General features: G+C 43.6%; 1 protein-coding gene across 1 annotated transcript in view; it reads right to left on the bottom strand.

Annotated features, from left to right (window-relative positions):
- SCNN1A (sodium channel epithelial 1 subunit alpha) overlaps nucleotides 1-16233 on the bottom strand; it is a 153057-nt gene that overhangs the window by 13810 nt on the left and 123014 nt on the right. Inside the window, exons 10-12 of the mRNA XM_089661183.1 lie at nucleotides 8943-9000; nucleotides 4363-4406; nucleotides 3020-3095 (exon numbers count right to left, since the gene is read on the bottom strand). Of these exons, the coding sequence (XP_089517309.1) occupies nucleotides 3020-3095; nucleotides 4363-4406; nucleotides 8943-9000 (178 nt within the window). The remainder of the gene's footprint in view (nucleotides 1-3019; nucleotides 3096-4362; nucleotides 4407-8942; nucleotides 9001-16233) is intronic.

Consider the following 16233-nt stretch of genomic DNA (forward strand, 5'->3'; position numbering starts at 1 on the left):
TATCCGCTCTTCCCGGACCCTGCATTCACTATATCCGCTCTCCCTGGACCCTGCATTCACTATATCCGCTCTCCCCGGACCCTGCATTCACTATATCCGCTCTCCCCGGACCCTGCATTCACTATATCTGATCTCCCCAGACCCTGCATTCACTATATCCGCTCTCTCTGCACCCTGCATTCACTATATCCGCTCTCGCCGGACCCTGCATTCACTAGTACACAGAACATGGAAATGCAATTATTTTAGTAAATATAAACTGCTAAATACCTTTTCTCATCTGCAGTATATAGCAGTCTTGTAATTTCTATCAGTGTTCAGCAGAGCACTGGTTAAAGTATGTAGGAGGCGTTTTCTGCTCTAGGAGGATGCAGAACCCCTGACCTCTGTCTGGACAGTGCTGATTGGCCCTGTGTTGATCACATGCACTCTCCCAAGAAAAAAAAAACTCTAGCAAAATACCAGCTAGTGCCCCATCATTGGTGTCAGTGGGAGGAATAGCGCCCCATCATTGGTATCAGTGGGAGGAATAGTGCCCCATCATTGGTATCAGTGGGAGGAATAGTGCCCCATCATTGGTGTCAGTGGGAGGAATAGTGCCCCATCATTGGTGTCAGTGGGAGGAATAGTGCCCCATCATTGGTGTCAGTAGGAGGAATAGCGCCCCATCATTGGTATCAGTGGGAGGAATAGTGCCCCATCATTGGTGTCAGTGGGAGGAATAGTGTCCCATCATTGGTGTCAGTGGGAGGAATAGTGTCCCATCATTGGTATCAGTGGGAGGAATAGTGCCCCATCATTGGTGTCAGTGGGAGGAATAGTGCCCCATCATTGGTGTCAGTGGGTGGGTCAGGTCTTCCCTGTCATTTTGTACGACAAGGTGGGGGATCTCACCGCTGGGGTTCCCGAGCGATACAATAAATGAGGAGATAATTCCATCCAGCAGCATCAAAAACATGAGTAATTGTTAAGCATTGACTTGAAGACTCCGGATCGGAGAGGATTTGTATGTTTAGCAATTAAGAACATTTAAGTTGTTGAGAGGAAACAGGTTATACCGGCCTAGCAATGGCTGACTTGGCAGATCCATCCATCAAGTATATGTAAATCACTGCTTCCAACATATTACACAAGCCTCTCCCAGCCCCCACCCAACCCATCCTCACCTTGCCTCTAACCAAAATTCCTCCCGAATTCCCGGCACGGTCTACCTTCCGGGTGTCACACACAGCAATGTCATGCAAAGTAAGGACGGAACTATCTGTATTCTATTTTTAGTTATAAGTAGCAAGAAGGAGTGAGAACACCCATTGGGTCAGTACCATTCAGCGCTGGGTGGTTGGCATTGGTATAATTTGGCATTTGTATGGTAACCTTTTGGCGCAGCAGATCAGGAAGGTCCATATGTGCATACTTCTTTTGGGTCGCTAGCAGGGGTGGACTGACAACTCATGGGGCCCCCGGGCAATAGGGTATCATGGGGCCCCCGTGTCCTCTCACACACCAAAAAAAGCCTATGAAAAAGCCAATGAAAGGTACCAGGGGCATCTCATGGGGCCCCCCACTAACCCTGGGCCCTCGGGCAGTGACCAATTGTTCGAATGGTCAGTCAACCCCTGGTCACTAGACTCTATATACTAAAATGTGTTGAAGCCACAGGATCGGAATGACAACCAGGCAACAGAAGAGAAGGAAATGTCAATGATGATATATATTACTCTACTGATTGGTCGCCTTACCTCCCCCCAGTGACCCCATAGGTGGGCTTTAACCATTTGCCCTCCTGAGGAGTTCCCCCCCCTTCTTGACCAGGCCACTTTTTTGTGATACTTTAACTGACAATTGCGCGGTCATGCAACGCTGCACCCAAATGACATTTACGTCCTTTTTCCCCCACAAGTTGAGCTTTCTTTTGGTGGTATTTGATCGCCTGTGCGGTTTTTATTTTTTGCGCTATAAACAAAAACAAGACCGACAATTTTGAAAAAAAACAAACAAAAAACAGTATTTTTGACTTTTTTCTATTAAACATGTCCAATAAAAAAAATTAAAAAATCAAATTCCGTCATAAATTGAGGCCAAAATGTATTCTGCTCCAAAATGGAGCTTTTTTGGTGGTATTTGATTGTCGGTGCGGTTTTTATTTTTTGCACTATAAACAAGACCGGACAATTTTGAAAAAAAAAACAAAAAACAGTATTTTTGACTTTTTGCTATTAAAAAAAATTTAAAAATCAAATTCCGTCATAAATTGAGGCCAAATTGTATTCTGCTCCGTGTGTTTGCTACAACAAAATTCCAATACGCGTACATTTATTGGTTTGCGTGAACATTATAGCGTTTACAAATGGCGGTATAGATACTGGGTTTTTGATTTTTTACATTTTTTTACTAGTAATGGCGGCGATCAGCGACTTATAGACTACAGCGGGCATTCTGACACTGGGGGCGACTAACTTGGTGTCACTAACATCCCCAGTGACACCATTACAGTGATCAGTGTTAATAAGAACTGACACTGTACTAATGGCACTGGGCAGGAAGGGGTTAACATGAGGGGCGATAAAAGGGTTAACTGTGTACTGGGAGTGTTTTACTAAGGGGTGGTGTCTGTGTGCTTCACTGTAATCACACTGCTTTGGATGGCTGTGCTATGCAGTGTGTGATGACACCATGCAGACACCATTCCAGTGCATCAGCTGTGCTCCTGGGTGTACCTTCGACCAGCACTCCTACAGGCGACCCGTGCAACTTTGGGCCTGACTCCTTCTGTCCCATATCCAGGGGAGTCTGGAACTTAGCCCTCTCTCCATCGGCCTCTAACACCAGGTACGTAATAACGCCTCTCCTGCATTAAGGAGCTGCCTGCCTGTAGTTTTCTAAAAACGTAGGTTGGGTTACACTTTTATATTTCATACACTAAAAGGAACTCTTTCTTACACTGTGCATTATCGTATTATTAATACAGAAAACCTATCATTAGCAAATTCGGCAAAAATTAATTCACATCCAGACTTACGTTAATTGTCGGCGATTCCTGGATGGTTTTATAATTCATCTCTTGGAAGTAGATGTTAAGTTTTGCAACTCCGTCCCTGCGAACACCAAATTCAATTGGATTAGGATCTGAGGACATTGTATAAAATGGTGAATATTGGGTCGTACCATTGAAAGTCTTTGTTTCCTGCCTTTCTCAGATGGAGAACCTAGCACGAAATTGCACACGTTCCTGGATCCAGAAGTGGCTGTATGTGTAGATGGGCGCTGGCACCGAGAAGCATCTCAGGAGAAGAAGGTCACCAGCACACCGAGGTTCTCTAGTGTGGTCACATGCCTGATGAAGAGGTCCTACGAGACTCTGCAAAGTTTCTCTTGCTGTAACTATGTGATTGGTTGTTAAAGCTTTGGACCCATACTAGAGAACCTCGGTGTGCTAGCCCGCCTCCACCTAAGAACTGTATTTAAACCTCCACCAGATCATCCCCGTAGCTATCACCTTTTGTATCACCTCCCTCTTCCTTTAGATTGTAAGCTCTACGAGCCGGGCCCTCCTATTCCTTCTGTACTGAAATGTATTGTAATTGTACTGTCTCCCTTATATTGTAAAGTGCTGCGCAAACTGTTGGCGCGATATAAATCCTGTATAATAATAACAGTGATATTCTACTCCTGGGAGACCCCAGCACCACACATCCAAGACTTGCGTCATTGATGGGATTTGACCAAGCAGTTCTGATGTCCTTGGGATTGTACCACTGTATGGAAAATTGGACTGGGGTGGAAACCTACCTATTTATTTATTATGGGTATTTATATAGCGCCAACAATTTACACAGCACTTTACATATTATACATTCACCTCATTCCCTGCTCCTAAGGAGCGCAGGAGACCTAGGGCCAATTTAGACATGAGTTGATGCACGTCTTTGGAGAGGAAACTGGAGTACCCGGAGGAATCCCATGGGAGCACAGGGAGAAAATGCAAAGGAGGAATCTTATGGGAGCACAAGGAGAAAATGCAAACTTCATGCAGATAGTGTCCCAGCCATTCTCTGAATGGCATCCATGCCGAGTGGCCGTCCTATTTTCAGAATTCAGTAGGCCATCTGCTCAGCATAGGACCTGGAAGCTAGCGGAGACCACTGACGTAGTGCTATTACTTCAGTGATTTCCAGTTTCCAGGAGCTTTGGCCAGGTATTTTTGTATTCACAGTTGCATTGGGCCAAGCTGGACCAATGTAACGATGTATAAAATTTCCATACCTAGAATTTCTATTTAACCATTATCTACCCCAAACTAGACTATATAAGATTGGAGAAGGGAAATAGATACAAGAAGACAAAAAAAAGAAATGTCCTCACCTGTCAGTCAGGTTGGATTGGGACAATGTGTGAAGCACCCAGTCCTGTAACAATAAACAAGGCGTCATGTACAAAACTACATTACAATAAGAGCCAGTCCACCCAAAGGTGCTATTTCAGATATGGGTAGATGCTGTGGTATTTCTCCAGGAGATGTAACCTCTTTTCATTCTTGAGGACTTCAATTTCAAATTCTCCTTGCCATGGTTCCTGGATCCCACCCACTTTGAATGCGGGGTGATCCCGACCACCGTTGGATGTTTGCACTGCTCCCTTTGCACTCCCTATAATGGAAAATCAATTGAAAAGCCAACAGGGATGGCAGGAACCCTTTATACGAGGCACAGCAGACTGTAGACCCAGGAACCTAGCAGTACAATTCCAGAGATGTCCAGTATAATGAACCTCAAGGTTTTTTTTTGTTCCAACACCTACCACATAGTGAACTAGGGCCCTGAATGGACTGGCTCTTTACACAGACAAGTGACATTGCTGCTAAACCTTTTTCTTTTGTCTTTTTTTTCTTTAGATTGATAGAGTCTGGAAGGGTTAGGGCACTTTATGCTTGTGTCCCATTCGTGAGATCCAATCTCATTGTCTAGGTGTTCAAACACAAAAAAGAAGAAGGGAAATCTCTTAATGTGCACACCAGACTGCAATGACAAGTTCTAACCCTTTCCCATTTTATCCAAATCTTAAAGCAAATTGTAGTGCACATAAAACAGATGATATGACCTAAAAGTGATCAAATGCCATATGTTACAGATATAACTTATGGTGCAGGGGCGGACTGACAACTCATGGGGCCCCCGGGCAATAGGGGATCATGGGGCCCCTGTGTCCTTGCCCAAACTCAAAAAAGCCTATGGAAAAGGTACCAGGGGCATCTCATGGGGCCCCCTACTGACTCCGGGCCCTCGGCAGTGCCTGAGTTTCCAAATGGTCAGTCCGCCCCTGCTATGGTGTCATTTTTAAAAGTCATTCCATTTTCAACTAGGTCTAAAAGTGAATGGAGATGACAAAACTTCCTCTGTTTTTGGAAGGAGCAGAGATGTGAAATATGTAATGTACGTCCGAACCCCATTCCCTCTAATGCAGCCGGCTTGACCAGCGAAGCCGGTCAGGCTCCCTATTTACCTAGGCTTCCCCAGCTCTCCAGTGGCATGCACTGGGACCACCATTGTGAATGGCTAAGTATTGAGCCCTATATTAGATGCATGGATTCTTAATTAGTATTGCTGCCGTATTTCACAGGTTAAGGGCAATAAATAGTAATATGCTGTAGAAGAAACGACTCAAAGGTGCTCATGCAGCAAAACACTTTGGGGTGCACCACCGTGGTGGGGATACATGTACTGTATCCTGAGACAGCATATTACTATTTATGGCCTAGCCATGATGTCTCTTTTTCACTTTTTGGTTTTAGGTCGTTTTTTTCATATAACCGCTATTCTTTTGTGAATTCTCTGTTCACATTGTTTCTTTTGTAGGCTTTTTTGGTTATTGGGCAATACTTTATATTTTTAGCGATACCCACTACTCTTGATGCCTCCATCTATATGGTTATTATAGGCCTCCAGCACATAGTATCTTTATATAAAGAATGTGGAAGATCATTATGTATGTGGAAGCTATTTTTTAACCCCCTACTCAAAGTTCTGGACCATGCATGGAAATAGTGTGGTGAAGCTCTCAGTTCATATTAGATAAAGCCACATTATTGGCACCAAGTTCTGATATTATCACAAGAAATCCACAACAACAACAACATTAATCGTTCTGTGGTCAACAGCTTAACAGGCATTAGAAAGAAGAAATCCGTCACATATTACTTAATGATGAGCTCACTACTGTAGAAGGAGAACTGACTAGAATAGTCATTATTTCACATCTATAGAGGACTGAAGGGTGAGGTTTGGCAAGCATAGATGGAAGCAAAATTCCAGTAAGGGATCGTAGCACTGAAGCTCAGACAGAACTGGAAATTCTTGATGGAGACATCGCACCACTTGGGTTTCCCAAGAAATCTAGGTTAGCATTTGGCAAAGCCCTACAAAAGTGAAGTATTAATTTAGTGGAGAGATGTACTTTAAAGAGAGTACATCACTGGACAGGAGGGGGGAGGGAACTGCTGTAGGTATAAAGTACAAGCACCTAGAGGTGCACATACCTACAGAAGCCTCCCAGATCTTCTCTGGGCCATTTGGACTGGCAACACTCTGACACTTCAGGACAGTATCTGAGATTGCCTCTTAGTCCTGCCCTCACATATTCCTATTGGACCTTCAGTGTGTTCTGCACCCCCACTAGCCAATAGCATTGTGCTGGAGGCAGGAAAAGACAATCAGGAAGTTCTTGATCCTTGTTGGTCAGAATGGCTTGAGATTCAAGCATGACAGGAAGGTTTGGGAAATATGCTGTAGTTTGCTACCTTTCTTCCCAGGTACAAGGTCTTTTTTAAAGACCAGCCCTCCCCAAAATGAACATGTAGTTGGGTGATTACATTGTAGTGGAGGCTTCAAGAAGACAAAAGCAACACAACTGTTCCTTTTACAAGAGTTTTTATCCAATAAACCCGCAATTATAGTAACATACACAGGTTGTACAGTTTTACTTGCGAAATAGTAAGACACTTTAACAACAAAAACAAATTCAGCCTTGGCGTCTATCAAAAAGCAAACAAGGATCAGATTCCTTAAGCTCTTTAATGCTTGGGTTTCCCTTATAGGGGATACCTCCATGATTGCTACACCATGGTACAGGCAGTTCACCTGGCAGACAAGCCTTTCCAGAAGACATCTTGCCTCTTGGCTTCGCAGACTTTTATCTTTGTTTTCTAGAGCCTACCTGTCCCAGAACAAACAGTTACCTGTCCCAAACTATAATGTCTAGCCTCTTCCTAGCTACACTTCCCCATCCCAGGGACCCTGTCAGGACCAGGATCTGAACCCACAACCTCTACTAGAAGGGTCTCCAAACTGAGGCCCGAGGGCTGGATGTGACCCTTTGCTACCCTTTATCTGGCCCTCGGGGCACTATTCCTCCCACTGAGACCAACAATGGGGCAGTACTTCTTCCACTGAAACCAATGATGGGGCACTATTCTTCCCACTAGAACCAAGGATGGTGTACTATTCTTCCCACTAGAACCAAGGTTGGTGTACTAGTCTTCCCACTAGAACCAAGGATGGTGTACTATTCTTCCCACTAGAACCAAGGATGGTGTACTATTCTTCCCACTAGAACCAATGATGGGGCATAATTCTATCCACAAATACCAATGGTGGGGCACTACTCCTCCTAATGACCATCAACCCTGAGGCCATGTTTATTCTCACCGATGCTGGGCCAGGACATTTTCTATCCTTACTGGCCCTAATATGGTCCTCCTAAAGTCTCAAGGACAGTATACTGACCCTTCGTTTGAAAAGTTTAGAAACCCCTGCTCTATTACATCTGGCAGTGGTTCTTCTTGCTGAACCACCTTAGATGAAGGGCAGCACCCTCTCTGATCCTTTGGACAATCCTTCCTTGTTTCTGGTAAACCTTGAACTCTTTGCGCCTCCCATGACCTTCTTATTAAAGCCATGTCTCTGCACTTCCTGTTTGCCAAATTATTGTGCCTTCTCCAGTCAATATCTTGCTCTTGTCTCTCCTGCTGCCGTCCGTATCTCATTTCTGACCTAGACTTGTTCCTTGACTACACTTCTTCTTCTTTCCAACCTGATCCCAACCTGTACCAATTGCTAGTGACCTTTGGTTTGTTTACTGGCTATGCTTCTGCTTGATCCCTACCTGCTATATCTGCTATTGGACTCCGACCTGGTACTAACAGGCAGCAAAACCCATCTCCACCATCAGAAGTTCTAGTGAGCACTGGTTTGTGCTTAAACCCCGCACCTCAGGTGAGCCCATGTCATCTGCCAGGGTGACCTGTTTGTGTGCCTATACAGCTGGATAGTGTGAGCCTTTCTACTGCTATAGCTACTGGTCCTTGAGCCTTACCCCTGACCCCTGACCGGGACAGCCCCTTTGTGCATTGTGCTATATGTATATAACAAATTTGCATCTAAAATGGCCACTGGACTCTTGTAAGAGCTTTGTGTTAAAACTAGGCATTCTCCAAATATGACACCTGGAACCCATGGTAGAGGACACACTGGTCCTATGCTTGACTGTCCAAAGTGCCAGTAGTAAATGGTGGTCATATGACGACTTTGTTCTCTACTGAAAAGAGTGATTTAGTGATCAATAGATCTCTAGATCACTTCCTATCACTGCTAACCCGATAAAGAGGAAGTCTCCTTGGGTTAGCAGATACTGCCACTGACCAACTGTCCCACTTGTTTATAAACATTTAAACTTTGCATGGCTTTGGCAAATGCAAAGATATTTCTTGGGACTGACACGTAGTGGAATATCACCATCACAATTTCCAGCTTTCTTTCTTCAAATTTTGCAGAAATGTCAAAACAGAAGTCTTTGTCTAGTCAGAGTCTAGCTGTGAGAGAGTGAAACCTTGGAACGGATAGAGCAGTAAATGACTGCAAAGCTCACTTATTTCCTTTAGAACAGCCTACCTCACTGACTTTCGTTGGCCATCGAGAATATCCAGCATTCAGTTGGTAGTCAGTCACCCTGCAAGCAAAGTATTTAAGACGTGAGACATTATAACAACATATAACAAAAACATCCATTTTGTGGCCATGGATACATAATAAAGACTGGACCTTGTTTTTTATGAGCCATCAGATTTTATTCACATTCAGCATCAATAGGAAATGAAACAATGCGAAGGCTATCAGCCAGTCTAGGGGAAATCGAGTCGGCTGTTGTTCTCAACAGGAAGTATGTTAAGAACACATTGGAGACCATAGTGGAACTTTTCCAGAAGAGTTGGCGCCACTGAAGGAGGAATGATTTAGCAAATTTAACTAGTTGCACATTCTGGAGAAGCGATATTATAAAATGCAGAAGTATGACAATCATTGATGATCTCCAAGATACGCTCATTCTTAACCTCTGAAACCGCTAGGCAACTTATTCACTCCCTGGTTATCTCTCGCCTTGACTATTGTACCTCCCTCCTCATTGGCCGACCTCATCACAGGCTATCCCCTCTTCAGTCTGTCATGAATGCTGCCACCAGACTCATCCACCTTACTAACCGTTCTCTATCAGCCACCCCTCTCTGCCAATCCCTCCACTGGCCTCCACTCAGTGTCCTCCATCCCTCTCTGCCAGTCACTCCACCCAGTGTCCTCCATCCCTCTCTGCCAATCCCTCCACTGGCCTCCACTCAGTGTCCTCCATCCCTCTCTGCCAGTCACTCCACCCAGTGTCCTCCATCCCTCTCTGCCAATCCCTCCACTCAGTGTCCTCCATCCCTCTCTGCCAATCCCTCCACTGACCTCCACTCAGTGTCCTCCATCCCTCTCTGCCAATCCCTCCACTGACCTTCACTCAGTGTCCTCCACCCCTCTCTGCCAATCCCTCCACTGGCCTCCACTCAGTGTCCTCCATCCCTCTCTGCCAATCCCTCCACTGGCCCCCATTCAGTGTCCTCCACCCCTCTCTGCCAATCCCTCCACTGGCTTCCAATTGCCCAACAAATAAAATTCAAAACATTAACAATTACATATAAAACCATTTATAACTCTGCCCCAAATTACATCAACAATCTTGTCTCCAAATATCACCCAAACCGTCCTCTCCGCTCCTCACACGACCTCCTACTCTCTAGGTCCCTTGTCTCCCCCTCCTATGTTTGTCTCCAGAACTTATCTGGAGCTTCCCCCACCTCTGGAACTCTCTACCGCAATTTATCAGACTATTACCTACTCTGCCCACTTTTAGGCGATCTCTGAAAACCTCTCTCTTCAGGGAAGCCTATCCTGTCTTCAGCTAATAACGGAATCTTCTATTCCTCCAACCAGTCCATCCCCCACAGTTATTACCTTTTGTATCACCAGCCCCTCCCTCTTAGATTGTAAGCTCCAAGGATCAGGGCCCTCCTATCCCTCTTGTATTGAACTGTATTGTTCCTGTTTTGTCTCTCTTTATATTGTAAAGTGCTGAGCAAACTATTGGTGCTATATAAATTTGTTTCATTTCAAAATCTAATAAATTTCATGTAGTTGGATTCAGTAAATTTATTCAATTCGTTTTCGGGATTCATTTCGGTAATTCGTATTCTAATTCAACTTGAAAACATTTCGACCAACTTCGAAAAGGCGTTCGTATTCGAAATTGGTTCAACCGAATTTGAAATCGATTCAACAAAATTAGAAAAAGTTGTTTAAAATCGAAAAGATTTCAACCGAATTAAAACAAAATTAGGAATATAAAAGCGGGGGACCAGTCCTTAAAGCGAATTTCCCCTTTTGGGTGGAGCTCTGCTTTAAATTTGTTTCCGAATGTTTGTTCGATTTTTTTTCACATTTCTTTTCGATTTAGTTTTTGCATTTGTTTTCAAAACCAATTTTGTTTCGTTATTTTGGATTTGTTTAAATTTGTTATTTTTGTAATTCGGATACAACCGAATAACGAAAAAATTTGTCTGAAATGCGATTCGGAACGAAACAAACCGCACATGTTTAGTTGATATTGCTGATGCCACGCCTTGCCAAATTTCCGTTTGCCTTAACTGCTTTTCCTCCACAATCCCTAGATTAGTGATCTTGCCGAGGGGAGGTAAATCGACATCCTGTTGTTGAATCAGGGCCACCTTTAGAAATAATGGGCCTGGTACAGCCTACCTGACACTGCCCCCTCAATCTGTACCAAACAATTTTCTGGGCTCGGCAGAAAAGCCCAAGCAGATCAGTAGTCAGTTACCTTCATGCTCTTATGGGTGCGGTAAAAGACCCGCTTGCTGTCCCCCCCAAGTCTGTTGACTATCTCTGTAGCCACTGGGACTACAGTGTCTCCCCTCCACAGCATGCCCTCGAATTAGATGAGCAGGCTAAGCTGTCTGCTATAGTTGGACCGAGCTAACCTAATTGGGCTCTCCTGCTGACCACACTAGTCCCGGTATAGGAATACTGCCTGTACCCCCTATCAGTGTGGAACTGGACTTGGGACATGGCAACTATGTCATGGCAACCTATGGACTCAAGAAAACAAGGCAAGCATGCACAAGTATAAAATGGTGTGCACAGGTTTCAGATTGTTGTAAAAAAAGAGAATCAAGCAATCCAAGATGCTACAGGTGCAGGGAGGTTACAAAATCATTATTATACAGTATTTACACTCACGCCACTTTATTAGGTCCACCTGTTCAATTGCTTGCTAACACAAATTGCTAATCAGCCAATCACATGGTAGCGACTCAATGCATTTAGGCATCTAGACGTGGCGAAGATGACTTACTGAAGTAAAAACCGAGCATCAGAATGAGGAAGAAAGGGGATTTAAGTGACTTTGAACATGGCATGGTTGTTGGTACCAGACGGGCTGGTCTGAGTAATTCAAAAACTGCTGATCTACTGGGATTTTCACATCTTTAGGGTTTACAGAGGTCCGAAAAAGATAAAATATCCAGTGAGCGGCAGTTGAATTGATGAAAATGCCTTGTTGATGTCAGAGGAGAATGAGTATTTGATTTCAACTGCAACATTCAGATGGTAGGGTCAGAATTGGGCGTAAACAACATGAAAGCATGGATCCATCCTGCCTTGTACCAACAGTTCAGACTGGTGGTGGTGGTGTGGTGGATCCATCCTGCCTTGTATCAATGGTTCAGGCTGGTGGTGGTGGTGTCATGGTGTGGTGGATCCATCCTGCCTTGTATCAACTGTTCAGGCTGGTGGTGGTGGTGTAATGGTGTGGTGGATCCATCCTGCCTTGTATCAATGGTTCAGGCTGGTGGTTGGTGGTGGTGTAATGGTGTGGGGGATCCATCCTGCCTTGTATCAACGGTTCAGGCTGGTGGTGGTGTCATGGTGTGGTGGATCCATCCTGCCTTGTATCAATGGTTCAGGCTGGTGGTGGTGTAATGGTGTGGGGGAGATTTTCTTGGCACTAGCCAGGTGTACCTAATAAAGAGGTCGGTGAGTGTATACAGCGCCAACAGTCTGTGTAGCGCTTTACAACATGAGGGCAGACAGTACAGTTACAATACAATTGAATACAGGAGGCTTCAGAGGGCCCTGCTCATTACAGCTTACAGTGGACAGTATAGGAGATAGTCAGACAGATTGGGGTAGGGAGTTCCATTTGATGGGAGAGGCTCAGAAGAAGTCCTGGAAGCGAGCATGGGAGGAGGTGACGAGGGGGCTAGAGAGCAGGTGGTCTTGGGAGGAACAAAGAGAACGATTTGGTTGTTTTTTTTTACGACTAGGTTAGTGACGTAGCATGGAACAGAGTTGTAGATGACTTTGTAAGTTATTGTTAGTACTTTGAATTCCATTTGTTGGGTGATGCTGTGATGTCTGGGGAACACATGGAGGAGGAGGAGATTGGGGAAGTTAGTTGCTTAATCTGCAGTTTCTTTGCCAGTAAATTATTTGCCGTGAGTAATGGCTACAGTTCCTCTTTTCAGGGATGTGACAGATTGAATGAATTTATATTACATTCATGGGGTCCATGTCTTTACACAAGATTTACACAACTTTCACCAAGATTCATACTTTTTTTCCAAATTAACTGAATTAAAAAAAAGTGGAATCCTGGGTGAAAGCTGAATCTTGTGTGAAAAAAAAAGTTTAAACAAACTCCTTTTTGTTTTCAGTTTTTAAACTGGTAATTCATCCAAAACACAAGAAAGGATGACTCTACCTCTCCGGCCCTTGGCGTGCTGACCAACTCTAGCTGGGTTCCTGTCCACCCACATTCCAATATGAGAAACAAAAAAATGGTGAAGTCTGACTACAATCCTTTTCCAATTATATTAATTAAATATCAACAGCATACATCGGTAATAAGACCACTAGCGTGTTTTTGGCTATGAATAACTAATATATGTTATAAGTCTTGTTACCATTGTATGCTGCTGATTGTTAATTAGTAAAGTTGAAGAGGATTGTTTCTATCTATCTATCTATCATCAATCTATCTATCTATCTATCATCAATCTATCTATCTATCTATCATCAATCTATCAATCTATCTATCATCAATCTATCTATCATCAATCTATCTATCATCAATCTATCTATCATCAATCTATCTATCTTATCTATCTATCTTATCTATCTATCTTATCTATCTATCTATCTATCTATCTATCTATCTATCTATCCAATAAAAATGTAATGTATGACAAACAGAGATGGACAAAAATGGAAAGCTTTAGTTTTCTTGACATTTCTGCAAAGATATGAAGATTTCAGTGAAATTTGACCAATTATCCAAATGTATTGAAGTCAAGGTAGATTGTGAAATTAAAGTGGTCTTTAACCACTTCCAGACCGGACACTTTTACCCCCTTCCTGACCAGGGCAATTTTCAGCTTTCAGAGCTATCACACTTTGAATGACAATTGCGCGGTCATGCAACACTGTACCCAAATGAATTTTTTACCATTTTTTGTGACAGATAACGCTTTATTTTGGTGGTATTTATTCACCGCTGGGATTTTAATTTTTTTTGCTATTTAAATTAAATGTCCAAAAATTTTGAAAAAAAGTGTTTTTTTTATAAGATTTTGCAAATAAATAATATTTCATCATAAATCTTTGCCAAAATTTATTCCGTTATCTTTTTAGTAAAAAAAAAAAATCCAAATTAGTTTATAACCAAAAATTATAATTTTTAAACATTTTTTTTTTACATTTTTATTTTATTTTTTTATATTATTTTATTTTTTATTTTTTACATACTGTCACCCTAGCAGTACAGTGTCACCATGGTGACACTGTACTACTTGTGGGGGGTGATGAAGATTTTTTTTTTTTTTTTACACTGATTGCTTTTACACCCATATAGGATGTAAAAGCAATCATTTCTCTTTCTCTCTGTGTGCATTCCTGCACTCATTGAGAAGTACTGAGTGAGCTGTGATTGGCCACAGCTTGTCACATGGTACAAGGCTGTTGTGAATGGCCCTGTACCATGTGACCTCTGTGATCATTCACAGATTTCACACGTAGTAAGCAATGATGTGACATCTTGCTTACTACTTTGCATGTGATCACTGATTGGCCAATCAGTGATCACATGATCGGGACCTCGTACAGAGGTCCCGTCCGACGATCGGTGTTTCATTGTGTCCGGAGGACACAGCGGGCACCGGATCGCGGTGCTGCGCGCTCCGAGGGAGCGCGCACAAGCAGGGTGCGGGGAGGCCGTTTATAAACGGCCACCCGACCCTGCACTGCCACCGTCCGGCCGTTTATATGCAATGGCCGGTCGGGAAGTGGTTAAGAGTGCAGTGGGATTAAATGGCTTTTAAGGGATATGGAGGCTCCTCTCAGTAACTTGTGCCAATAACCAGACCCTCATTATTTAATTTTTTTTTAATATACAGTATTTTTTTTTTATTATTTTAAAAGTCAGCATCTACAGTTTTTGTACTGTAGCTGTCCAATACTGGAGGACTTACCCCATCCAGCTATTGATCCCTGTACACTAGCCTTTCTCAACACAGAGGAACCATTGAAATCACTTTCCGGTCTCATGGAACTCCTGCTAAAAATGACTAGATCTACAACCCATGATACATTACTGAGATGGTCAATGGGAAGAATGCTCCTCACACTTGTGGTCAGTGGGAAGAATGCTCCTTATGCTTGTGGTCATTGGGAAGAATGCTCCTCACGCTTGTGGTCATTGGGAAGAATGCTCCTCACGCTTGTGGTCATTGGGAAGAATGCTCCTTATGCTTGTGGTCATTGGGAAGAATGCTCCTCACGCTTGTGGTCATTGGGAAGAATGCTCCTCACGCTTGTGGTCATTGGGAAGAATGCTCCTTATGCTTGTGGTCATTGGGAAGAATGCTCCTTATGCTTGTGGTCATTGAAAAGAATGCTCCTTATGCTTGTGGTCATTGAAAAGAATGCTCCTTATGCTTGTGGTCATTGGGAAGAATGCTCCTTATGCTTGTGGTCATTGGGAAGAATGCTCCTCACGCTTGTGGTCATTGAAAAGAATGCTCCTTATGCTTGTGGTCATTGGGAAGAATGCTCCTCACGCTTGTGGTCATTGGGAAGAATGCTCCTCACGCTTGTGGTCATTGAAAAGAATGCTCCTTATGCTTGTGGTCATTGGGAAGAATGCTCCTTATGCTTGTGGTCATTGGGAAGAATGCTCCTTATGCTTGTGGTCATTGGGAAGAATGCTCCTCACGATTGTGGTCATTGGGAAGAATGCTCCTTATGCTTGTGGTCATTGGGAAGAATGCTCCTTATGCTTGTGGTCATTGGGAAGAATGCTCCTCACGATTGTGGTCATTGGGAAGAATGCTCCTTATGCTTGTGGTCATTGGGAAGAATGCTCCTTATGCTTGTGGTCATTGGGAAGAATGCTCCTTATGCTTGTGGTCATTGGGAAGAATGCTCCTTATGCTTGTGGTCATTGGGAAGAATGCTCCTTATGCTTGTGGTCTTTGGGAAGAATGCTCCTCACGCTTGTGGTCATTGGGAAGAATGCTCCTCACGCTTGTGGTCATTGGGAAGAATGCTCCTCATGCTTGTGGTCATTGGGAAGAATGCTCCTTATGCTTGTGGTCATTGGGAAGAATGCTCCTCACGCTTATGGTCAGTGGGAAGAATGCTCCTCACGCTTGTGGTCATTGGGAAGAATGCTCCTCACGCTTGTGGTCATTGGGAAGAATGCTCCTCACGCTCGTGGTCATTGGGAAGAATGCTCCTTATGCTTGTGGTCATTGGGAAGAATGCTCCTCATGCTTACGGTCATTGGGAAGAATGCTCC

Source organism: Staurois parvus, unplaced genomic scaffold, assembly GCF_062004578.1.
Source record: "Staurois parvus isolate SC_StPar_1 unplaced genomic scaffold, SC_StPar_1.0 ptg001321l, whole genome shotgun sequence".
NCBI classification, from domain to species: domain Eukaryota; kingdom Metazoa; phylum Chordata; class Amphibia; order Anura; family Ranidae; genus Staurois; species Staurois parvus.